Below are 26,894 nucleotides of genomic sequence, written 5' to 3' on the forward strand. Positions count from 1 at the left end.
CTATGAATATTGGTTTTAACTGGCAGAGTCAAAGAGATGTAATGGAAAAAGTTGCACCGGTATTTGCTCCGAACACATATTTTCCTCAAATATAAAGCTTGCGCCTTTCAGCGACGGCTTGTTTGAGTCTGCGGAAAGCGCCGATTTCCCCGAAGAGTTTAAAAAAAAAAAAAAAACACGAGGCGATAAACTAACCCGGTGTAAACGTTCATATGCAAAGCTGAAGGAAAGCATGCGCTACATCTACACATGGGACGGAGGATTAGGATGCAAAAGAACAAAACATCCTCGACATGCTGCTCGGACTCAGGCCAATAACAGGAATATTCAGATCACCTTATCACCTTTCAGTCCTGGTTCTCCGGGATTTCCAGGCACCCCCTGGAAGAAGCACAGGAAGAAGACGACATCACTGGACGGAACCGCTCGCCGTTATTTCCTCTGTTATTATGAATCGTATTGACGTAAAGGAGGGGCGTCAGACTCATTTGTGTGGCCACGTAATTTGATGTCAAGGGGTACCGGACCTAGAAGTAACTCTAAGTCCAAATTTGTCCTTTGTTTTTGTGTAAAGGAGGTAAAGAGGTGAATTCTGAAAATCTTTATATGGAATGAAGGGTTCCTCTAAAAAAAAAAAAAAAAAAAACCATGATGAATTAACATTAAAAATTAATCTTAAAAAAGAGGTGATGAAATGACACCGTAAAAGAGAAACTCTTGTCACTAGAATTTATTAGAAAATGGATTAATAGAGGAAGAGGAAGAGGAAGTATAATGTTACAAGGCTATTCTGGTTAATAAATCAATCTTTTTAATTTTGCCCATTCTTTTTTTTCCTATCGTTTTTGTATTTGTGTGTGGCTATTCTGGTTATTAAATCAATCTTTTTAATTTTGCCGTTTTTTTTTTTTTTTCTATTGTTTTTGTATTTATGTGTGGCTATTCTGGTTATTAAATCAATCTTTTTAATTTTGCTGTTTTTTTTTAATTGTTTTTGTATTTGTGTGTGGCTGTTCCGGTTATTAAATTAAGCCAGTTGTTTTTTTCAATAATTTTTGTGTTTGTGCTTGGCTATTCTGGTTATTAAATCAATCTTTCTCATTTCGCCCGTTTTTTTTTCCTATCGTTTTTGTGTTTTTTTTTTTTAGAAATAAGAAAAGAAAAGATTGTTTTAGCAATGCCATTTTTTTTAACAAAAAAAAATTAGGTTTTCAAATTTTGAAGCAAAAAGTACATTGCAAAGTTAAATTTTCTATTTTTCCTCGCCTGTTTTTGTTTCTATAATTTTTGTGTTTTTTTTCACAGAAATAAGAAAGGAAAAGATTGTTTTATCAATGGCACTAGATGTTTTTTTTATCAAAAAAAATGTTGGTTTTCAAATTTTGAAGCAAAAAATAATTGTAAAGTTACTTTTTCATTTTTTTCCTCACCCGTTTTTTTTTCCTGTCGTTTTTGTGTTTTTTTTTATAGAAATAAGAAAAGAAATATTGTTTTAACAATGCCACTAAATGTTTTATTATCCAAAAAAATTAGGTTTTCAAATTTTGAAGCAAAAATAATTGCAAAGTTACTTTTTCATTTTTTCCTCACCTGTTTTTTTTCCTATCGTTTTTGTGTTTTTTTTTATAGAAATAAGAAAAGACAAGATTGTTTTAACAATGCCGCTAGATGCTTTTTTATAAAAAAAAATTAGGTTTTCAAATTTTGAAGCAAAAAATACATTGCAAAGTTAATTTTTCATTTTTTCCTCGCCCGTTTTTTTTCCTATCGTTTTTGTGTGTTTTTTTTTTAATAGAGATAAGAAAAGAAAATATTGTTTTAACAATGCCACTTGATGCTTTTTTATCAAAAAAATTCAGGATTTCAAATTTTGAAGCAAAAAATAATTGCAAAGTTACTTTTTCATTTTTTCCTCGCCTGTTTTTTTTTTCTTCTTTGAAACCCACTGTGTAAAAACCCCCAGATGCATTTCAGAAAAAAAAATGCCGCACTCTCACAAAGATTTTCTTTCAGGCAGGGGGGGCCACAAAATATTGTTCCGAGGGCCGCCAGTCCGAGACCCCTAAAGTGACCTAAAGTGTCAACGCTACCGATTATCGGTCAAGACAACGAGTCCAGGTTTTCTTTTTTGTCGGATTACCTTCAGCCCGCTGGGTCCCGGGAGGCCCATCTCTCCCACGGGTCCCATATCGCCCTGCCGCCAGGAGGAGGGAGAAAACACAATTTACAGTCGTATTAATATATTAGCACTTCAGCGGCCCTTCTGATTGAAGCCCGGACCGATTTTTGTAGGACGACTGCAAGAAGGGCGCGCAGAATGAATAAATATAGTTACATGCGATATTATGTAAGTCATGGCTGCAGTTTGGATTTTGCAATCTTAAGGTTTTTCCCTTTTTAGCCAATATCCCGGCCATTTACAGAATCTGTCCAAAATAAACACGTTCTCGTCGACATCATTCTTGCAGGAAATGATGTAATCCGTAGTTAATATTAGCAGCCCCGAGGCGTTGGGTGAGCGCAGCGTTCTGATGTCTTGTCTTTTAAAATACGATACGTCGTTACTCGAGTCGTCGAACCCAAGAACACGATTGTTATGATTTCGATTGAAAAATGACATATGAGTTCAGATAGGGATAAAACTCTCATGACATGCAAACACAGAGGGTTTGCACGTATTTGTTATTTTTTTTGTGTCCGAATCGCGGTTTAGTCGAAGTAATACTTATTATCCCTCATGTTTAAATGCTGGAATTAGCTGGAATTAAAAAAAAATAAAATAAAATAAAAGTAAGATATTCTGCAGACTCTGAAGATAATATTAACTTTCTCCAAATATATGTGACTCCCATTCCGTTGAGCAGGGTGGATGTAGAAGTGCTGCCGTATTAAATTAAAAACCCATCAATCACATAGTATTTAATACAGGGGTGGGCAATTATTTTGGCTGGCAGGCCACATTTCTTTTTTAATGTTTATTTCCGGGCCAACTAGAGATCATGTAAATTGAACAAAATGAAAACTGCAATTTATTTAAATTTTTTGTTATTTTATTTCAACTTTAAAATCATTAATGATCATATCAAATCGTACGTCATCATCCATACAAAATTTAAAAAAAAAAAGGAAAAAAAATTGGAGTTTCTAAATTCAATACTGATTGATAATACTTATTAAAATATCCAATGAAAATAGTTCAGGTCTGACTTAATAAGATCTCGGATGTATGAAAATGATGACTGTTTCAAGATCACTTGCGGTGAGAAAGAAAGAAAAGAAAAGAAAAGATGCACCGCTGGGAAGAAAAGACGATATTTGCGGTGATGAGGGACAAAGAAAGACTGCCATGTGGCAACGTAAATGATATCCCTTCCAGAGAAAATCTAAATCCAGGCGAGTGCTGTTGTTGTCGGACCGACGGGGTGGCGCTGACTTTGCCGTTTCACTCAATTGTGTGATTTTACCAAACTCATTTTCACTCAAAGCAAACCCCCCCCCCCCCCGCGATAAATCCTTTAAAATCATAACGTGGTTTTATCGTACCAATGTCGGCCACCCGTGGAGGTTTCCCCGTTCTTCTCTCCATGTGTCATCAAAACACTTTTTACTCGTCAACCGCAGTTTAAGCTCCCGGAGAAAGGTGTTTGTATATTTATATATATCTGTTCGGTGGCGTTTTGGTCGCTTTAAACCGTCGCTCGCAGCAGAGCTGTAATCAGAGACTCCTCCGATTACAGGCCGACCGCCGCTGCCGGAGGCCAGGAATAGATCCAGAGCGACCCGGATGGGCGAGGGCGGGACGCGGCAGAAGACACGGCAATCACAAACAATTATGTGGCTGTTAGGTGGGGAGGAACGAAGGCAACGGCGACGGGTGGGTGCGAGGATTGTTCCTGATTGGGAGGTAATTAGAGATATTTAGATGCGCAATACTGACAGCAGATGGACCAAACAGTTTGAATAAGAGCGAGAAAAAAGACATTTTTTTTTCCAAAAAATTTGGACTATTTTTCAATGTTTAAAATGCTAAAGTACCTGAAGAAAGAGGAGGTTGGATTCTTGGCGGTGCAAAGAAAATTCAGATTTTTTTTTTCTAACTGAAGCAGACGGTTTCTTTTACAATACATCATAATTTAGAATTTTTTTTTTTTTTTTTCTAAATAAATTAAAAAAAACGTTCAGTGGGCAGCAACAAAGGGTACGGCGGCACATGGCTGCAAGTATTAATCCTGATTGAGAGGAGGTAATTGGAGATATTTAGATACGTAATACCGACAGCAGATGGACCAAACAGTTTGAATAAGAGCGAGAAAAAAGACATTTTTTTTTTCCAAAAATTTTGACTATTTTTCAATGTTTAAAATGCTAAAGTACCTGAAGAAAGAGGAGGTTGGACTCTTGGCGGTGCAAAGAAAATTCAGATTTTTTTTTTCTAACTGAAGCAGACGGTTTCTTTTACAATACATCATAATTTAGAATTTTTTTTTTTTTTTTTCTAAATAAATTAAAAAAAACGTTCAGTGGGCAGCAACAAAGGGTACGGCGGCACATGGCTGCAAGTATTAATCCTGATTGAGAGGAGGTAATTGGAGATATTTAGATACGTAATACCGACAGCAGATGGACCAAACAGTTTGAATAAGAGCGAGAAAAAAGACAATTTTTTTTTCCAAAAATTTGGACTATTTTTCAATGTTTAAAATGCTAAAGTACCTAAAGAAAGAGGGGGTTGGATTCTTGGCGGTGCAAAGAAAATTCAGATTTTTTTTTTTCTAACTGAAGCAGACAGTTTCTTTTACAACACGTCATAATTTAGAAAAAAATTAAATGTTTTACTAAATAAATTTAAAAAATGTTCGGTCGGTAGCAACGAAGGGCACAGCGGCACATGGCTGCAAGTATTGTTCCTGATTAAGAAGAATGAAGTGGAGATATTTAGATGCGCAATACCGACAACGGATGGACCAAACAGTTTGAATGAGAGCGAGAAAAAAAAGACCTTTTTTTCCAAAAATTTTGACTATTTTTTAATGTTTAAAATGCTAAAGTACCTAAAGAAAGAGGGGGTTGGATTCTTGGCGGTGCAAAGAAAATTCAGATTTTTTTTTTTCTAACTGAAGCAGACAGTTTCTTTTACAACACGTCATAATTTAGAAAAAAATTAAATGTTTTACTAAATAAATTTAAAAAATGTTCGGTCGGTAGCAACGAAGGGCACAGCGGCACATGGCTGCAAGTATTGTTCCTGATTAAGAAGAATGAAGTGGAGATATTTAGATGCGCAATACCGACAACGGATGGACCAAACAGTTTGAATGAGAGCGAGAAAAAAAGACCTTTTTTTCCAAAAAATTTGACTATTTTTTAATGTTTAAAATGCTAAAGTACCTACAGAAAGAGGAGGTTAGATTCTTGGCGGTGCAAAGAAAATTCTTTTTTTTTTCTCTACATGAAGCAGCCTGTTTCTTTTAAAATACAATCATAATTTAGAAAAAAATTAAATGTTTTTCTAAATAAATAAAAAAAGAACTGTTGGGAGGGCAGGAACGATGGGCATCATGTTGGGTGGGTGTGGGTATTGTTCCTGATTGAGAAGATGTAACTAAAGATATTTGGTAGATGTGGAATACTGACATTGGATGGATCAAACAGTAGAAACTTTTGAAACAACAGCGAGAAAAAAATGTCTTTTTTTCAAACAAATGTGACTATTTTCCAATGTTTACAATGCTAAAGCTGTGCAATGGAAATTCACAACTTTTTTTTTTTCTTAGTTAAGCTGCTGGTTACTTTTAAAATACAGCCATTATCTAGAAATGTTTTTCTAAATAACATTTAGAATTTTCATTTTTTTTTACTATTTTTTACTATTTTTCTTTATTATTTTTTACTATTTTTCTTTACTATTTTTTTCAATGTTTACAATGCTAGAGCGCCTACAGAGAGTTTAAATTTGTGGCAGTGCTTTTTTCTGATTTAAGCAGCAAGTTTCTTTTAAAATACAGTTATTATTTAGAAAAAAAATCGAATGTTTTTCCAAATAAATTAAAAAAAAATGTTGGGTGAGCAGAAACAAATTGCACGGCGAAGCTCTGGTGCAAGTATTGTTCCTGATACGAGAGGAGTGAATTGAAGATATTTAGATGTGCAATACTGACAATGGATGGACCAAACAGAAGAAGCTTTTGAAATGAGAGCAAAAATTTTTAATCTTTTTTTTCCCTTAAAAAATGTTACTATTTTTCAATGTTTACAATGCTGAAGCACCAACAGAAAGAGGAGCTTAAATTCTTGGCAGTGCAAAGGAAATTCTATTTGTTTTTTTTCTAAATGATGCAGCTGGTTTCTTTTAAAATAAAGTCATTATTTAGAAAATAAGTCAAATATTTTTCTAAATAAATAAAAAAAAGTGTTAGGTGGGGCGATGGGTGGGTGCAAGTATGGTTCCTGATAAAAGAGGAGTAAATTGAAGCTATTTAGATGCGCAACACCTACAATAGATGGACTAAACAGTGGAAGCTTTAAAAATGACAACGATAAAAAAAAAAAAACCTTTTTTTTTTCCTGCAAAAAAATGTTGCTAAAAATGCTAAAGCACCTCCAGAAAGAGGAGCTTAAATTCTTGGAAATTCAGATTTTTTTTTTCTTTCTAAATTACGCACTTAAAATACAGTCATTATTCAGAAAAAAAGTCGAATGCTTTTCTCATTAAATAAAAAAAACTGTTCAGTGGGGCGACGGGTGGGTGCAAGTATTGATCCTGATAAGAGAGGAGTGAATTGAAGATATTTAGATGCACAACGACGACAATAGATGGACTAAACAGTGGAATCTTTAAAAATGACAACGATAAAAAAAAACAAAACTTTTTTTTTTTCCCGCAAAAAAATGTTGCTAGAAATGCTAAAGCACCTCCAGAGAGAGGAGCTTAAATTCATGGGATTTTTCTTTTTTTTTTTCTAAATTAAACACTTAAAATACAGTCATTATTCAGAAAAAAAAAAAAAAAAATAGTATATTTAAAGTGAGATGAATTGACGGCGAGACAGAAGTGAATACTCACAATAAGTCCAGAAACTCCAGCAGGACCAGGGGCTCCCATGTCACCCTGGTCACGGAGAAAGAACGAGTGAGCGAGATGAAGGGAGGGAGAAGGAACAGGTTTCTGGGGTTATTGGCTCTTTTTTTTAAACAAACAAGCTCAGAAGACTAGCTCAGTGTTCATCGCGGCTTATGAGAGGGGGCTGTGTGCGTTGGAGTGTGTGTGCGGCGGAGTGTGTGCGCGCATGTGTGTGTGTGTGTGTGTAAAGTTCGAGGCGGATCTAAACCCATCATCCCATGTTATGTGTGTGTGTGTGTGTGTGTTTTCAGTCCGTGGGTCAAAATACAAAAGAGTTATAGTGGTGCAGACGGAGGGAGATGAAGTGTTGGTCTTTTGGTCTCAACAAAAACAGAAAATGATCTCATGGCTTTAAAATTATTTTCTTAACCTTTTCAGAAAGGAAGAAGTGAAGCAACGCCTTTGACTTTACGTCGAGCACCGACGTAAAGGGAAAAATATCGATTTGTCCGATATTTTTTTTGGTTTTCGGTGATCGCCGGATGACATTCCCATCAGTTTTAGCCTTTAGCCATAGCCGCTATTCATTAGCATTAAAAAAAAAAGATAAACTAAAAGGACAAAAATCAGTTACTCTGCAATTTTCTCATTTCGCTGCCTTTTTAATTGAACAAAACTAAATGTATGGGGACATTTTTTTTTCCGACATTCAATCTTCTGGACAAAATTGATCCAGGAAAGCCTCCAAGTCTGCATGCTATAAAATGCACGTGCTAAGTTTACTATGTACTTTTGAAACGTATTTAATGGCAACTCTCTTGCACATTTTCCCCTCCAACTGATGAGGTGCTACATTTGTGAGAATGACATTTAGTTTCTGAAAATAGTCGAAAAGGCAGACACAAAGTGAAACGATGCCTTCCATCGGACTAATGATTCGCCCGGTAATTTACCCGAAACAGCGTTCATTGACATCATTTCCTGTCCCTTCCCAGCGTTGCTGGTTTGTCGGTTGCCAGTTGTGAACGGAAACAGCTGCATTTGAACGCCAGAAGGTTTCGTTGACGAGCGGCGCGAACGGTAAACTACAATCTGGGTTTTGTGCGCTAAAACTCAGGCTACCAGGGGCCACTTACTGGTTCTCCATCTGGTCCGGGCGGTCCTCTTTCACCGAAGTCCCCCGGAAAACCCTGATGACAAAGGAAAATAGCTTTTTATGTTTGGTCGAACTTGAAAAACAAAAACAAAACTCATGCATCCAAGTTAGATGCTTCACTTGGGGGGTTTAAAGGAACGCCTGGCTGATTTAATCGTAGCGCTTCGCATCACACCGATGGCGTTACGGAGAAATTTAAACAAAAAAAAACATTTCGGCTTTGCTCGCTTTTAACGCAAAGTTTGTTTTGAGCGAAAAGTAACCATTTCAACCGAAGCGTCAATGGAAACTTCTCATTGGTTGGAACGGGTGTTAATGGCCAATGATCAAGTCCGAGCCCATTTTAGGTTGTAACATATGTGAATTCCAAATAAAATAGTCATAATTCGGATATTTAACGCGGGATTGTTCCAATGGAAGCCCCGAGCACAGGGTTCGGGTTCGTGTTATTTATTTTTCCAACATTTTTAGGTAAAATATGGATGGAACAGCCTGGAGATACCAACGGTTACATAATGTAAAGCTACAACTTTGGGTTTCTTTTTTTTTTCCTGTTTTTTATACGTATAAAACCGAACTCTGACCGAACTCGCCCGGTTTCCACAGTCGCTGCGAAGGGAATGTCGCCTTCAGCATGAACCGAGCAACATCTACATCCATCTAGATTTAAGCTTTCAACGTTCTCCCTCCTTTAAACACAGTTTGCTTTCGCCAACTCCCGTTTGTCTTTGCTACTTAGCGCCACACAATATTCATTTACTCCGACCATTATATCGAATTTGCAGAGAAGTACGGCCGCTGACGAGTTGTTCGAGGTTTACTGCGCTAATAATACGGAATAATTTTGACTTCACAAGTTGTACAACCGCGAAAAACAGTACAAACATTCGACATTAAGTCATTTAAAGTATGTGATTGCCCCATTATGGGCGTTAAATCTTTCAACGGTGGGGTAGGAATAACAAAACACTGTACTTTGGCTGCGTGGAGTCTGTAAATTCAACAAGGGAGAGCGGCTGCCAAGTAATTACCGAGTCCATTTAGAGGCAGATCGGAGCAACGCTAACATTTGGTGACGCTGAAAGGCAAACCAAAAACTCGTGAAGAAAAAGGAGGGTAATTGCTTTTTAAATACAACCGCAGAAATACTCATAATGGCTAGGTTCGGCTATTCTGGACATGTTTTTTTTTTTTTTGTTGCAAATGCTAATTATTGTAGATACCCGAGGAAAAACAGCTTAAATCGTGCAAAATGTTAGAATCGATTCCAACCACTCATGCGACCCCAAAATCTTTATTCCATATATGAACAGGATGGCATTTTTATTTCTAAATGCTCCCCGACTCCTCAATCCGTAAACACATCTGTTCCAGTTTAATAAGATCGTCGCAAATAAATCCTCCGGTTGCTACCGAGACACGGGAGGAAACGCGTGACCCCTCCAGAACCGTATCAAAACAAGATCGACGTTATTAATAGTTCTTGCTTTGTACTGCTGACGATCTTTTCTCAGCCGGGGAGACGAGCAAGTGCGAAAATAATATATAAAGCATGAGGACGATCCGCCGGATGAGTCACGCGTCTATCAGCGCCGCTGCTCTGAACAAACCAAGAACAAATGTGGGAAACGCACAAGCTTTTCCAACGGCAGGATTTGAAAGAGTGTTTTGTGAGAGACGCGTGCAGACAAATGTGCTTTTCCTTTGAAATCCGACGATTCCAATTGACGTCAGAACGTTTTTAAATCATCGGGAAAGACACGCGTGATCGTTGAGTCTAAATTTATATATAAAATGTTGATACGTTTCATTTCAACGCCCGGCTTTTGCAGAATTTCTTTCTTTCGCTTAAATTTAAGGATTTTTTTGACATTGAAATTTTGAAACCGTTCGATTCCGACGGTGAACAAAACGACGTTCACGGTTTTACTGGAAGACGATCGCAGCGATCAGCTAATCATATTTATTATCCATCTTTTTCCATCAGCCGTGATCCAGGCACTGTTTTGGGGAAAAAAAAAAAAAGTTCCCTGTATGTGTTTAATTCAAAGTTAATGATTCTGTGTAAATGTGCGGCCTTTATATGTACACATATTTATTCAGTCATTTTTAGTCCAAGCGGCATTTTTTCCATTATTTTAATATAGTTTCTGTCTTTTAAGCATCAGTAGAAATCCTACTAATATTATTAAAAAGTTGGAGTTGAATAAAAATGCAACAAAAACAGCGCGAGGGTCCAACGTGAAATTTCGAGAACGATATATGTCAACTTCTGATTTAAGATCTGGAAATGCAGAGTCATTTAATTTGATGGCATAAAAGAAAAGTAACCGATACGACAGACAAAGACCTCCTGAACTCCCGAAAAGGATGTTCAGCTGAGCTGCAGAACTGCTGGCCGGAGCAGTGGAAAGTTTTTGCAGATAATATATATATATATATATTCCCCAATCGCTCTCTGTGGGATGCTGGATCATGTGTGTGTGTGTGTGTGTGTGTGTTTCCTCGATAGAGTACAAGTACTGCAACCAGTTAAAATGTTTGGCTTGGATTCAAGCGCTTCTGGGACGAGAGCGGCGTCTCTCAGGGGTGATCTTGTAACTGTCCTGGCAGCGATTTTCCGTGCAGTATTAAAATCATGAGATTGTCCTTACGATGCGTGTGTTTTCTAATGACTTTAACATGTCCGACATGCGGTACACACACGTAGCAGTTTAGCGGGGAAGCATTTCTGATGAATCAGCATGTTTATGTTCAAACGACTCCTTAAAGTTTTTTTTTTTTTTGTTGTTTGTTTTTCGCATTACGGCGTCCAACTCGGTGGATTTGCATCCGCTGCTTCTTTCTAGAATCGTCAGCCAGACCGGAAAAAAAATAAAATTAAAACAAGCCGCGACCGGCTTGCGCGTTGATAGATGTTCATCTATAAACGGCTCGTTTTTACCGAAAAAGCCAATAAGCGTTTCAGGATTATTCTTTCCGAAACACTTTGTCAAGATGATTTTGAACGCGACGACGCGCGTCTGAGAGTCGGCAGCTCGGCTCCGGCTTTAAGAAGGACCGAAAGTCAGACGTTTTCCAGTTTTCGAGTTGCGTCCAAAAACCCGACGCCTGGCTGGAGCTTCGACGGCCAACGGAAACACCGAACCGCCTAAAAAGTGAGGTAATACCTCACATTACTGTTTATGTCAACCCCGTAGAAAGTACATAAAAACCCCAACTGTGTCGGAAATGTGAATATTTCGCGCGGAGTAAGTAATATCGAAAATCTGGATCGGGACGTTGTTTTTGGTGTTCGCTCGAAACTCTTCTGAAGTCATTGAAAACATCAGCGGGTCAAACATCAAGCACCATGCATCACACGTCGCAAAGAGGATCTGTAAAGTATGTTGAGACAAAACTTTACCGGCCTACCCATCTTGCCCCTCTTCCCTGGTTCGCCGGGAACGCCCTGGAAATAAAAGAAAAAAAATATAGATGACGTTCCGAGCTTGGATGTTGGAAAAGCGTAAACAAAACAGAAAGAACAAATTATTGCAAAGCGTTATATACTAAAGTTTTGGGTGATGTTTTATTTTTGTAGTTTATCATAATATGACCTGGCTTTACCGCTTTATTTCCCACTTGCTAATGTTCGCTTTTACTTTTGCACTAAACGCTACTCTCTATTCTGATATAAATGTATATATCTTAGGTTATTTTATGCCGCTTAATCTCCCCTTTCACCTCAGTTCCGGGAGATCGTATCTTTTTATACTCTTTTATCGCAATTTATACTCTTATAGTTTAACGTGTGTTTGTTTATTGTGCACTTTCCTGCTAATGCACTCTATTATTCTTATTATTTTGTTGATCTCTGTTGTTCCATTGTATGTCTTGTGGAGAAATTGACAATAATAATCATTTTTTACTACAACAGTTTCAATTTGGGGAATGAATAAAGAATCCTCAGCAACTCAAAAATGTGAATAAAAAAATCTTTGTTTATTGTGCACGTCCCTGTTAATGCACATTCTATTATTATTATTATTATTATTATTATTATCATTATTATTATTTTATTATTTTGATCTCTGTTGTTCTCCATTCCTCTGTATATCTAGTGGAGAAAATGACAATAATAATCATTCTCTATGACAACATTTTCAATTTGAGGATTGAATAAAAAAAAACCCTGCAATTTAAAAATCTGAATTAAAAAAATCTTTGTTTATCGTGCACTTTCCTGTTAATGCACACTCTATTATTATTATTTTGATCTCTTTGGTTCTCCATTCCTCTGTATATCAAGTGGAGAAAATGAAAATAATAATCCTTCTCTACTAAAACATTTTCAATTTGAATAATGAATAGAAAAAAAACAGCAATTCAAAAATCTGAATAAAAAAAGGAATTTAAAAAAATGCCTGCGTGTTTTTTTATATATAATTGAAAATAAAATAAAAATAAAATTTAAAAAAAAAACCTTTATTTTAAAATTTCCACAACACACAAAGAAAATGAAAAGCTTCTCTCATCTCCAGCTTCAATAGATGTCCATTCAATCTCCATCCAAAAAAAAAAAAAAAAAAAAAAAAATCCACCCCAGTTGCTGGGAATTTAATCCTTCATTTCATACATGCATATGTTAAATAAACAAGTGTTTCGCCTGGGAGCAGGCAGACAGACACCGTCTGTTGTCGAGGTTTGAGCGGTCACGCCGGTCGGCTGGCAGGCGTTGGATGGGTTTGATTACGCCGCCGCCCCCCCCCGCCCCCCTCCGTGCTGACGTAAATCCCCGGAGCGTATCATAAGTATGCTAATCGCTTCGTGTTTGAAGGTGCAGAGAAGGAAAAGGCCTTGATGAGTTCAGCCAGCTAAAAGGATGGAGGAGGGGCATTTATCACATGAGTCATCCAGACTCCCACACCGCAGCATCTCCGACAGCTGAGGACTGTTGTTGTTGTTGAAAAAAGTTAAATGTTAAAAAAAGACAGCTGAATGAACGTCGTCGCTTCCGGTCGACCGCGCGTTCTTTCCGATTCGGCTGGAAAAAGTCAAACGCGACGAGAACTCACTCTTTCGCCATCGGGCCCGGGTAGGCCAAAAAGCCCAGGGATTCCGATGAAACCCTGTAGGAGAGGAGAGGAGAGAAGAGGAGGCGTACGAGATGTAAGTATTCGAAATCCATAAATGCAGAAGGAGAAACAACAACTCCCTTTAGCTCAGGGTTTCAGGTGCGTTGAGCTTCCATGTAGAACCAAGCCATGAGGCAAGTGTATATGCCCATGGACTGCATGGTGCTGGCTTCCACGATGTAGTCCAAGGGCACATACCCTCACGCCAGGGATCTCTGAAGATAGCCTGGACATCGCACCGGGCTGTGAGTGCAGGGTCGGGGAAGGGAGAACACACAGGGAAACAAAGCATAACACCACAACACTTGAGAGGCGTGATTCGGGGCGGACGCCACACGGAGCATGCTGCAAAAGAGTGCGCAAGTAACGGGGGAAAGGTGGCTCGGAGACGGAGAGCCAGAGGGACTAGAATGCTTCCTTAAGACAGAAGGGCCTCATACGGAGCTTAAACAGGAAATTCCAAGCAGTGGGGGCAGGGGGAGTCTGTGGAGAAGCCAAGGCGCTGATAAAGAACCTTTATTGGAACACAACATTAAATTCGCCGTTTGCGTTTCTTTGTTTTGGGCGCCTGTTTCCACGCCGGCGCTTGTCAACAACCAGCTTTCTGGTTTCTGGACCCCCCCCTTCCGGTTTTAAATTTTGAATCAGTTTATTTGTACGACCCTCGGAAATGCACGCCGTTGCAAGTCGCACGTTACGCCTGCGTGCACGTGCGATGTCCTCCTTTGCAGCGCGTTGCCCGCACTTTCGGTAAGCTTTTATTATAGAGCTGGCTTTGTTTTTACAGTCGCGCTTTACGATGTGTCCCTATAAATATTGTGCAGTAAACGTGTCAATACGACAGCCAGGCGTGCAACAAATTCAAAGATCCCATTAAAGCAACAACACTAAGTGGGATAATGATAAACTTAAAGCGCTAAAGTTGGAGGGGGATAATTAACTTACCCTTACGCCTTTAGGTCCCAACGGTCCTACAGGCCCAGGTAAACCCTAGGAAATAAAGAGAGGAATTTTTATTTTAGCACTTAAAAGCAATCATTGATCTATGGCTGAAGTAACTTCAAGCAAAAAAAAAAAAAAAAATGGGGTCAAAATACGGCGATTTAGCACGAGTTAGCGAAACAATAGCAAAACAAATCGATGTACCGTCATTTCCGGACTAGAAGCCGCTACTTTTTTCACGCGTCAAACAACGATGCGGCTAATTTATGGATTTTTTGGGGGGCTAACGAGCTTCACGCCGCCAAAACTTTTAGCCTCGTCACCTCGGACCGATGAAATTACCGCGAAGGCTGTTCAATTCCGACACTGAGGATGGTTTTAGTGCGCAGGAGGAAGACCAAGATAGCGATCGACCCGAGTGGGACAAAGCGAGTTAGAAAATGCATGGATGGATGGACTTTTTCTTTTGTTATTAATTATTAATCCTTTTCATCAGCCATGATACAGGCACCGTTCGTGCAAAATAAACATTTCCAGTATGTATTTGTGGATGTTACCGATATGTATATAATTAAAAGTTTGTTGTTACAAAGTAGACACCTGCGGCTTATAGACAAGGGCAGCCTATTTTTATTTCATGTTTTATTTTTATTTTTATGAATAAAAAAGAAATATAATATATATATATATATATACATACAGAATATTAATATAATAAAATAATACATATAATAAATTATAAATAAATAATAATACAATAATAAATAATGATAAATTAAATAATAAAATAAGAAAATAAAAAAATATATATAAATAAATATTTTTTTATTATATATATTTTATTTTTATTTTTTTTATATTATTCTCTCTTTTTTTTTTTTTTTTTTTTAATCTTTTTTAATTTCATTCTTTATGTTCACAATTCTGATGCTGCTACCCCATGTTCCCCCCAGTTGGCGCTCAGGGACAGATAAAGTTTTTTTGATTCTGATTCTGATTATATTCAGGTGCGCTGAAGAGTCCGGAAAAAACGGTAATATCGCGTAAATATCGTATCGGTGCACGACATAGTGCAACCCAGTCCGGCTGCACGAACACTCCGTTGTCAGTTTTTATCTCGGAACACTTAATTCCGAATCCAACGCTGAGTGTTTACCAAAATATTTTCCCCAGAGTCAGCTGTTAAACATAACCTAATTCCACTTGGCCTGCTGCCCTCAACACGGCCCTGACTACAACTGTACCAGTCACAGCAGAGGATTTACTGCACCTGCCTGCCAGGATAACCTTTGGCACCTGGGCTTCCGACTGGACCTTGTTCTCCCTGTCAGGAAAAGAGAGAGAGAGAGAGGGAGAGAGAAGTGGGTTGATCAAAATTACTGTAACGCAGGAAACAAGCAGTCTATTCTATAGCTGCTGGTTTCAGAGGCAGACGGTGCAGGAGAGGAAAGAACTGCTGCTGAGCTGCACGTCATGTTGCGTATATATGAAAAAAAAAAAATCTCTTGCATAAATAATCCACTTTATAAAAGGAATCTTTTAACTTTTCACTCTTCGAAAAAGCCAATGGTAATTGTTTTGCATATATTTTGCATTGATATAGAACATTTCATATCAGTGAGCCGCGCATACTTTCTCATTTGGGAAATATCCGCTGGGAAAAACAGATTATATTATAGATGCTTGCTATTCAGAAAAAAATAAAATAAAAAAAAAAAAAAACAGCTTTGCTACCAATTTTGTGTGTATGAATGTATATTGTGACATGTAAAAGAGAAGTCATTAAAAATAAAAAGTTACAACTTTAGCTTATAAAAATGATATAGTCGTGCAGTATGTATTGATAGAGAACTAAAAAATAAAAAACACACACACATCCGCTACCCAGTTAGGGATGGATGGATGCTGGATCAAAACAAGTCAACTAAGTTTGAAAAAAATCTAAAAAAAAACTAAGTTTGAAAAAAGCATCCGGTCACGCATGCAAAAATAAATTATTTGCATTGTATGTAAAAGAAATCGTCTTTCTTTTTGGAGGTGATTTTCTACTCTACTCGTACATAGTGCTAAACATTAAGCTAATATAATGTTAATTAAATAGGTGTGCGACTTCTTTACAGAAAACTAAACATTGATTTAAGCTTGTATTTTTTTGCATCGTCTTGTTTGGACGAACAAACCCCGACCGAAATCGACCGAATCACTTGAAAATACATAATCGCACATTTGCCCGATACCGCGCTAGCGAGTATCGCCGTCCGATCCGGGGCCTCATCGAAAAAACCGAGCTGTGTGGAAGCAAATTAGGAGTGTGTGTGTGTGCGCGCGGGAGAAACTAAGCATAACAAACACACAGAAGGCAGAAGGGCAACATGAGTCCAAAACTCACACTGCAAACGTGTTCATGTATAACTTCCTTTGACGCCGCCATGCGCACTGCTTGCCACTCAGCCTCTTGGATAAATATAGTGCACAATGTCGCCAGTTAAAAACCCCGCAAGAATTTGGCCCCGGAGACGTCCGGACCTTTAACTGCCCAGCGGTGAAGACGGGGGCATCGAGCCCGAGCCCGTCGAACGTTAACAGCGACAAAGAATCATCGACGCTTTCAGCGCCGGCTGGCTTTGGCTTTCGCACGCTCGGCCAAAAAATTTACGTGGTACGTCGACGCTCGCTCGCTCGGGGGTTAGAACAGCGGCGTCTCTGTGGGAATGAAGGGGGCGTTTGAGGATGAACCAAGTCACGGACAGCAGGAGCATGAGAGGAAAGAGGCTCCGCGATGAGTAGTTCGGGAACTCCCTGCACCGGTGACGTCACGCGGCGGCGTCTTATATAAACCGGTGTGACAATGAGGAGACTATTCCACTCCGCTTTCCATGACTGAGGTCTTTCTTTATTACTAACAGTAGTATGACCCAGGCCGCCTGAAAATAGCTCTGGTCGCCGACCTGGACGCTCCATACTAGAAATAGTCATCTCGGGAAGGACCAAACCGCTGGAATTATGGTTCTTCCTACGGGCAGCGGAGAATAAAATAGTTCATTGAGATCCGGGACAAGAGGTGCAGAGGCTTAAAAGAGTAATAAAAGAAATCGTATAAAGAAATTGATAGAAAAATGAGACGCGTCCAGAGACAAAAAACGAGAAGTTCTCCAAAGCAGCTGTGTCATGGCTGCGAGCGAGTCTGTCACTGTTAGCCTAGTTGGCTTGTTCGGTTTTCTTTTCTCTCTATTTTTTTCTCCCCCCCCCCCCCCCCTCTTTGGCATTACGTTCTGATATCCTGGAGAGCATCACGGCAGCGAAGCGGCCAGATGTCTATCCTCAACGGGGCTCTGTAACAAGCTAATCTAATCGGGCCTGGCTGGACGTGGATACAGAAACAGGCCGAGATCGGAATATCGGGGGGTTGGCCGATGATAAACGGACACCGAAAGGGCGAAACTGGAAAACATGGCAGCGTGATTTCTTCAAATGCATAAAATATGTGGACGTAAACAATAAAATCGAGATAAATGAGCTCCAACGGACGACGCAAAGAACGTATCGAACGAACGAACTAAAGAAAGAGCCTTAAACATTTGGATGCCGTGGCCTTCCTCAACATGTATGCTTTCCAATGCATCGATATGTACAGGTTTATACGATAAACACTTTATAGTTTCACTGAGACACTTTATAGTTTATAGTTTATTTTTATTTCTAATTCTGCCTTTTTCTTTTATTATTTATTACTGTTATATTTTCTGTGACTCTGGCATAACAATTTCATTTGGGATTAATAAAGTTGTTCTTATCTTATCTTATCTTATCTTATAAATATCATTATTATGCGCATTGGATTAAACCTTCACGTTACTAGATGATTCGCTACATCTCTTACTTTGTTACACCTGGGAGAAGAAAAGTAGAGGAGTTTGCCAAAAAGTAAGCCCGGCTGGTTGGGGCTTCGCACTCCATTTAAAAATCTTTAAAAAAGATTTAAAATTTGGCAGGTGGTGAGAAGATCTTCCCTCGGCACCAGGTAGCGAGAGTCGAAGGCCACGAGACGGAGAAAGCTACTTACGGGCTCTCCGGGGAGTCCGGGTGGACCGGGGTAACCTTTTTGTCCCTAAAGACAAGAAACGAAAAAAAGGCATTAAATCGAAGCGTAAAGCATGATGAAATAATGACAGAAATTGGCAAGAAAAAAAAACAAAAAAACCCCGTCTTCCACAGCGGGTTAGTGCAGAGTGGAGTTTTGTTCAAAGTAAAATATGCATGTTAACACTAACTGCAATGACAGACACGTTGGGAGCCATGTGTAAGGAATCAGTCCACCCGACTGTCAAGGGATCAGACTTTCCACTGGCAGTGTTCGCAGAGAAAGCGTGCCAGGATCGTGGCATGTTGAGGATATAAATGCCTTCCTGTTTGAGTCAGATAGCAGGTCCCTCCCTCAGACTTCACTGAGCCTGAAATACTGCTTCGCTATAGTTCTGCTGACTTCAGCAACTCAGTTCCCTTCAACAAAGAAGGGAGAAAAAGTCGAGACGCGACGTCTTGCCCCGGTTTGATAGCAGCGCACGAAACAAACAAAAAGGAATGAAGCAACAACTCCCGTGTGGGAAGGCTAGAAAGCAAATGGTCATTATCGTCGCGTGACCTCGAAGAAGATGATTTTTTTTCGGTGTATTTCGAACAAAAGTATGAATTTGGAGAAGTTAGAACAATTCAAATCCGTAATGCGAGAAAACCCTCCGACGTTTTGTTTACACTTTATGTCGTGCTAAAATTCCCGATCTGATGTCTGCGCTCATTTGTCGCGTATCATCGAAATGTGAATGTACAAAAATGAAAATATGACCGAAAGCTTTCAGAATTGCACAGTGCGCTTGTGGACGGATGCGGGAACGGATGTGTGGCGCAAGTGTCGGTACTCGAGACCCGCGCGTGGATCGTTGCTTATTAAAATATTGTTGTGTGTTGATGGATTAGTGTCATGTTTGCAGACGACATTGTGATGTGTTCTGAGAGCGGGGAACGGGTTGAGGAACTTCTAGAGAGGTGGAGGTATGCTCTGGAAAGGAGACGAACGAAGGGTAGTCGCAGCAAGACAGAATATATGTGTGTGAATGAGAGGAACCCGGGTGGAACGGTGAGGCTACAGGGAGTGGAGATGGAGGAGTTGGAGGAGTTCAAGTAGTTAGGGTCAACAGTTCAGAGGTGAAGAGACGGGTTCAAGCAAGTTGGAATGGGTGGAGAAAAGTGTCACGGGTATGAAAAGATAGCAGACTATCAGCCAGAATGAAGGGAAAGGTGGACAAGACAGTGGTGAGACCAGAGATGTTGTATGCTCAGAAACAGTGACAATCATCAAAAGACAGGAGGCAGAACTGGAGGTCGCAGAGATGAAGATGTCACTTTGGGAGTCACCAGGATGGATAGGATCAGGAATGAGTCCATCATGTTAGATGTTTCGGAGAGAAGAGACGGTTGTGCTCACGTATCATCGAAACAACGGTACGGGAACAAATGCTGTTGTGTGTTGATGGATTTGTGTCATGTTTGCAGATGACACTGTGATCTGTAGTGAGAGCGGGGAAAACAGGTCGAGGAACATCTAGAGAGGTGGAGGTATGCTCTGGAAAGGAGAAGAATGAAGGTTAGTCGCAGCAAGACAGAATATATGTGTGTGAATGAGAGGAACCCCGGTGGAACGGTGAGGCTACATGGAGTGGAGATCAAGAAGTTGGAGGGTTTCTGGTACTCGGGGTCAACAATCCAGAGCGTAGGAGAGTGTGGAAAAGAGGTGAAGAGACGGGTTCAAGCAGGCTGGAATGGGTGGAGAAAAGTGTCAGGGGTACGAAGAGATAGAAGACTATAAGGAAAGTTGGACAAGACAGTAGTGAGGCCAGAGATGCTGTGTGGACTAGAAATAGTGACAATGACCAGAAGACAGGAGGCAGAAGTGGAGGTCACAGAGATGAAGATGTCACTTTGGGAGTGACCAGGATGGATGGGATCAGAAATGAGACCATCAGAGGAACGGCATGTTAGATGTTTTGGAGAGAAGTGATGGTTGGGTCATGTGCAGAGGAGGGATAGTGAATATTTTGGTAGATGGATTCTGGAATCGGAGCTGCCAGGCAGGAGGTCTAGAGGAAGACCAAAGAGAAGATTTATGGACGTAGTGAGAGAGGATATGAAGTTAGCGGGTGTGAGAGAGGAGGATACAGAGAACAGGGTGAGATGGAGAAAGGTCGAGTTACTGTGGCGACCCCTGAGGGGAAAAGCCGAAGGGAAAAGAAACAGAAGAAGTTGATGGATTCGTGTCAGAATCTGAACTTCTACGCTTCCACCCTTGGCTTGTTTTTTACCACATTTAGAACTCCGACACGCCGCCATCCAGTTTTTGTACACGGCTGACTTACGGTGGAGGCAAAGGTTCAGCTCCCGAGCTGCGCCGGGAGGTTCACGAGCCTCCCAAACTCCGAACCTCAACATACCCGTCTGGACTGAAAAACAGAACTCTGACCTTGACCTTCGCCTGCTGCTAAAACGCCTTTCAAGACGTCCGGGGTCGTTCAAATGTGGGTCACGGCCCGACCAGACCGCCTCAGACTCTTATCTCACTTGTTACGAGTTTGCTAACGACACTCGCCATTCCTGCGCCTTTGTTTACGACACAACGCGCTTAACAAGCACGTGTGTTCAATCAGATTTGGAAAGGACCTTTTCTCCTCTATCGCCCAAAAAGGTCCTCCTTCAGACGGAGAAGTTAATCTGTTGCGTTTACCCGTCAGGGCTGTGACTTGCTACCTTACTTTTTGCTTGTTTAAATGAACGCAGACCTCAAGTATTTAGTAGTTGGGTTCCGCCGCCTCAACAAAGCAGCGCCCTGGTAGCTTAAAGTCACAGCTCAGCTCATTAATCCCTTCTTTCATCTCTCCACCTCTGTAACGCCCAAATCGGCGGTCGGCATGGATTTCGGCGAGGACGTTGGGAGACAAACAACGGACGTTTTTGTACGATCCGCTGGAAAAACATCTCCATCTCAACCGTGTCTCGACCGCAATGTCGGCAGCGTGTTTGCATGCGTGCAGTATATCTATTTAACTACTGGCACGGTGGGAGACGGGGAAAATGATTTGTTGTATTTCTTGTGAAAGAAAATGATGGTTGATTTGAATCGGCCTGTAATTAGTAGGAAGATGAGCTTGTGGATTTGTGCGTTCGAACACAGAGCAGAAAAGAGTCTGGTTTGGATCCCGGCTTCGGGAACGTCAGACGGATAAAAGTCTCGTTATTGTTGTAGAACACGGATAGGATTCATCCAGCGTCTATAAATTAGACCAAAATGATTTAATGTTCTCGTAAGAAGAGCTATGTTTTAGAATTTGAAGAGACATATATAAATCGGAGGCGGGGTGCGATAGCGACTGGAACGAATAAAACGGGGGGAGTCGGGAGACATAAACAACGCCGGGCAAAGAAGGCGAACAAATTTAGCGAGGTAATTTGCTCAGAGCGAAACTCTAGAGCAGTTGCGCTTTTGTTTGATTCGATTTTATACACTACTTAGCCACATCTTATAAGGGAACATTGTATTCTTTTTAAAGCCACTACATTTACTTAACAGCTTTACTGTCCGTTAAATCCAATAATGCAGTTCTCATTTCATCGGGTTGTTAAAATTGTCACTGATTTTCCTTTTAAACTCATTTGTTTCAAACATCGTGTGACACATGGTCACCTATCCGGTAAAAAGTCAAGTATTGGTTGTTCCAGTAATTTAAGGACGATCATAATATTTGGTTTTTCGCTTTTTTTTCCTTTTGCTATTTTCTAATTGCCCTCTAGTTGTCTCTTTATCCATATTCATATTTATTGACACTTAAAACTGTTACCGGGTCGTTGAACCTCTGGTTTTGGTCCTGTCTTGGAACAGTGGACCATCTGTATACCCTTGGCAGGGTCCTCCAGGGGGCATAGGAGTTTGCCCAACTAGTCTACATGTGTTTTGTGGATCTGGAGAAGGCGTTTAACGGGGGGCAATCCTGTGGGGGGTGCTCTGGAAGTATGGGGTACCGAACCCCATCATCGGGCTGTTCGGTCCACGTATGATCGGAGTCGGATCTTGGCCCGAATTGGCGGTTGTCAGTGGTTCTGTAAGTGGTTCTGTTGGCTTCATCGGGCCATGAGTGGGAAGCTGCCGGGATCAGGATCAGTACCTTGGTGCTCAACCTGAAACCGGTGGAGGTCCTGCCCCAAGCGGAGGACTTCGAGTATCTCGGGATCTTGTTCAGGAGTGAGGGGAGGATGGAGCGGGAGAATGCCAGGCGGATCGGAGCGGCGATGCCGACTCTGTACCGACCAGTCGTGGTGAAAAGGGTAGTTGAGCCAAAAGGCGAAGCTCTCAATTTCCCCTCGGATCTACGTTCCCACTCTCAGCGACGGTCACGAGCCGTAGGTAGAGACCGAAAGAACGAGATCGCGGATACAAGCGGACGAAATGGGTTTCCTCCGCAGGGTGGCCGGAGTTTCCCTTAGATATTGTCCCTGCCTCTTCTGCCGAGGGGTCGGATGAAGTGGCATCCGGTCGAATGCCTCCCGGAAAAGCAGGGCGAAGATGGATGTTGGTAATACTTTTAATTAAACTCGTGTTTTATTTCAGAAGTTGGACGTTTAGATTAATTGTTTATAGGCTACATCCACCACTCGGGGGATAAAATCCAATTTCAAAATCATCTAATGAGCTCCAAAAAAAATTCCATCACCTATTTGATTCATAAAAAAAAAAAAAAAATTAAAATGTTTATATTGGCCTTCTAGTCTGTGTTGGTGTCAAGAAGTCAGCCAAATTCGATTCATAAAATAAAAAAAAAATAAAAAAAATGTTTATGTTGGCTTTTGTTCGTGTCAAAAAGTAAAAAGAAAAAAAAAAGCACATCTGCATGTGAAAAAAAAAAAAAAATTGCTCGCAGTTTTAAATAATATGCACACGGTTGCGCGAGTGTTTACGTGATACATCTACTTTTACCAAACCGACACAAACACAGAAATGTAAATAGACGAAAATATGTAAGAAAAATATGTGTGTTCACCAAGCCGCATATGAATAAATACTGAAAATAACATAACCATTAAAGTTAGCATAAACAAATACAAAATATTTACAGACCACCGGCATTTCTTCAGATGTGAGAGTAAACAAAAGGATGAAAAATTGCTCAACAGCTAACGGCATATTCATTTGCCGGGACGGTTTTATCCTTCCGAAAACCCGAGACGATGCGAAAGACAGATGCGGAATGAAAGGTCGTCCAGACGGGAGACGTACAAGACGGAAAGACGCTGTCCGAATGTCGAGTCGCGGCCTCGTCGTTGAGGTTTGGCCCCGAGTGTGTGTTCCCTCTCCGTGACCCTTCCCGCCACGCTGAAAAGCCATCGGTAGAACAAACGTTGCACGTGGAGTGGAACATGCACGGCTTGTCTGACGGTGTAAAATCACGCTCTTCTATCACACTTTCAAAGCACCGCTGCTTTCTCCATTACGGTTTTCTGCGGAAAAGCCAAATTCCAGAATTCCTGGATCGAAGTGTCAGACTGAGGCTGATTTAGAGCATGTGTGTGTGTGTGTGTGTGTGTGTGTGGGAGTGTACGGAGAAGGTAGAAGGGGGGGAAAAAACATAGAAAAAGGCTGCCGTTGTCCCGTTTTCCTAAACCACAGCCTTTAAACACGTAGGAAGAGGAAGAAACAACACATCAGCATTTCAGGGTGGCCCGTCGTCACCGGCTTTCGGCGTTGCGTTGGGCGGTTGTCCCTGAAAAGAGGGTTTTCACGGGGGACGGGACACGCCTGGGACTTTCCACCTGAGCCGGCCGGGAACAACAGAAACATCTCTGTTCGCGCTGCGTAAAAGTGCAAAGGGGATCACGGTTTATTTGAAGTAACAGCGCATGGTACCGCTGACACCTTCTACAAATGTTATATGTAGTTTGTAAGAGAGACGGACGACTCCTTTTCAGTTCCGCTACTGTTTTTCGGAGGTTCTCCGTCCTCCAGGTGATGGTGAATTCTTATCGATATCTTCTTATCGTGGCGACCGAGCTTGAGTTTCTTCACCTCTCACACGAGAGCCTTCTTCAGAAACGTCCTCGACCGAAGAAATCCGTGTCCGGTTTTCACGACGAGAAGATTCGACGAGAGTTCGGGAGGCTCTGGGATGAGGGTTGAATTGTCTTCATGGTGAATTCGTGGTGAAACTTTCTCGTCGTGGAAACTGGACTTGAATTTCTCCCCTTAAAGACGGTTCAACCCTCGTCAAGGAGGTTTCTTCAGCTCAAAACCGAAGAAGTGTCTCGGTTGAGGGGGGAACCGTCTTCAAGGGAAGCCTGTTGAGGTCGAGATCGTGGCAAATTCTTCAGTGAAGAACTGGAGAAGCCTCTCGGCCACCGGGTCACGGTGGAATCTCGTCAAAATCTTCTTGTTGTGGGAAATGGACTTGAATATCTTCCCTTGGAGACGTTTCACCGCTCATCCAGGAGGCGCCTTCAGTTCGGAACCGAAGAAGTTCTAGAAGGACTTGAAGCCTCCTCGAATGAGGAAAGAAATGTTTAAGGTAAGAAATGCAAGTCCACTTCCGACGACAAGAAGATTTCAACAAGAAGTCAGCATGACCTGGATGACTTAGGACCTCCAAGGACTTCCCTTGGAGACGTTTCACCGCTCATCCAGGAGGCGCCTTCAGTTCGGAACCGAAGAAGTTCTAGAAGGACTTGAATGTCTTTGCTTGAAGAACTGAACTGAAGACGTCTCCTTGAATGAGGAAAGAAACGTTTCAGAGAAGAAATGCAAGTCCAGTTCCCACGACGAGAAGATTTTGACGACATTCCACCGTGACCCGGTGGCCGAGAGGCTTCTCCAGTTCTTCACTGAAGACATTGCCATGAAGATTTCAACAAGAAGTCAGCATGACCTGGATGACCAAGGGCCTCCAAGGACTTCCCTTGCAGACGCTTCATCCCTCATCCAGGGGGCCTCTTCAGCTCAGTTCTCGAAGAAATTCAAGTCCTTCCAGAACTTCTTCACTTCTGAACTGAAGAAGCCTCCTGGATGAAACTCAAGTCCAGTTGCCACGACAAGATTTCCACGAGAATGTGCTTTGACCTGGAGGTCTGAGAACCTCCAAGAACTTGCCTTGAAGACAGTTCACCTTTCAGCCAGGACACTTCTTCGGTTTTGAACTGCAGAAGCCTCCTTGACGAAGCCTCCAGAAGTTCTGGAAGGACTTCTGGAGGAACATCGAAGTGGAGAAGCCTCTCGGACGAGGGGCGAAACGTCTTCGTTTCGAAATTCAAGTCAAGCGACGATTGACCAATCCCTGCTTGGTGACATCCACTGGGATCCCGACGTTCACGAAGCGCCGCAATGCACCGCTGGGCGTTATTCAGAAGCTTCCAGCAGCCAAATCCACAGAATACCGACGTAAAAGGAAGGGCGGTAGATAAAGGTGGCATCTATTACGAAGCGGAGTCGTTCTCGGAGGGTAAAAAGGTTAATTTTATCCGGGTATCGGGAGCACATTCCAACACCTTTGAAATTAAAAACCAGACGACACAGAAAAACGAGGAGGTCAAAAAAGGCACGGAGGAAGGGCTGCATAGTTTTGGGTAAATCACGGCAGAGGTGACAGCGGAGACGGGACGAAGTATGAATTGTGAGAAGCAGAGGGACGATGTTTCTTTTAACGGGTCCAAAAATGAGGGAAGGCGAAAAACCGCAGGTGAGCCGAATAAGTCGGAAATTTGTAAAGAATCCACTTCGGTTTGGTGAGAATGCGACTCGAAGGCGACCCAGCGTCTCGGATTTGTCACACTTTTGCGGAGAAAATGTCTTTTTGCGCCACGCTAAAAGAGCTAGCGGCTAATTCTCCTCGGTTTAGTCGTTTTTGACGCGTCCGCTAATCAAACGGTAGTTTTTATGCGTTCCTTTCATGAAGAAGCTCAATGGTACGGGCATACTAGGCTGGAAAAACAGAAAATTGTGCCAATTTGGGTTCCAATCTCTCCCAAAATGGTCTCTAAATTTCTCCTGTTCCACTTGTCTTTCCTGTTCAACATCATAATCCGACGTCGACAAGCTCTGACCCTTTTCAAGCGTTGGTTTGTTGTAATACCCGAGTTTCCTTTTTTTTGTTCTTCTTGCGGTTTATTTTCCTGTCTGCGTCTAATAAACAACCGAGCGGCAACGGTGATTGAAAATTCGATTGACTGGAAAATCAGCCGCTTAAAACGGGAGAGCGAATAGCTGACTCAGGCGCGATCACCAAAATTTATAAAAGCGTACCCGGCGCGAGCGCGAAAATAACGCCTTTTTTTTTTTTTTTTCGCACACAAAAAGCTTCAGCCGCGAATCTCCAAAAGACTTTTTACAGATCTGGCCCCTGGACCGGTTTCGTTAGGAAATTTGAAATGTTTTCCACCGGCCTGACGATTTCCATTGTGATCAAGAGTGTGTGGAGGCTGAGAGAGATATACAGAGACCGGGAAAGAGGGAAGCCAGTTTCTAATGGAAGCCACATGTTGGGCTCCGACTTGTCATCCAACTGGAGTCTGATGCTGTGTTACAGAACGGCCT

At 41.2% G+C, this 26,894-nt stretch overlaps 1 protein-coding gene across 4 annotated transcripts in view; it reads right to left on the minus strand.

The window, feature by feature from the left end:
• col27a1a (collagen, type XXVII, alpha 1a) overlaps window positions 1-26,894 on the minus strand; it is an 86,712-nt gene that overhangs the window by 36,256 nt on the left and 23,562 nt on the right. For all 4 annotated transcript variants that reach the window (XM_086151882.1, XM_086151880.1, XM_086151881.1 and 1 more), the window contains exons 8-16: window positions 18,339-18,383; window positions 15,546-15,599; window positions 14,279-14,323; window positions 13,274-13,327; window positions 11,623-11,667; window positions 8,197-8,250; window positions 7,064-7,108; window positions 2,141-2,194; window positions 337-381 (exon numbers count right to left, since the gene is read on the minus strand). In XM_086151882.1, the coding sequence (XP_086008008.1) occupies window positions 337-381; window positions 2,141-2,194; window positions 7,064-7,108; window positions 8,197-8,250; window positions 11,623-11,667; window positions 13,274-13,327; window positions 14,279-14,323; window positions 15,546-15,599; window positions 18,339-18,383 (441 nt within the window). The remainder of the gene's footprint in view (window positions 1-336; window positions 382-2,140; window positions 2,195-7,063; window positions 7,109-8,196; window positions 8,251-11,622; window positions 11,668-13,273; window positions 13,328-14,278; window positions 14,324-15,545; window positions 15,600-18,338; window positions 18,384-26,894) is intronic.

Source organism: Fistularia commersonii, chromosome 9 (assembly GCF_037954325.1).
Source record: "Fistularia commersonii isolate RoL2024-O1a breed Wild chromosome 9, RoL_Fcom_v1.0, whole genome shotgun sequence".
NCBI lineage: Eukaryota > Metazoa > Chordata > Actinopteri > Syngnathiformes > Fistulariidae > Fistularia > Fistularia commersonii.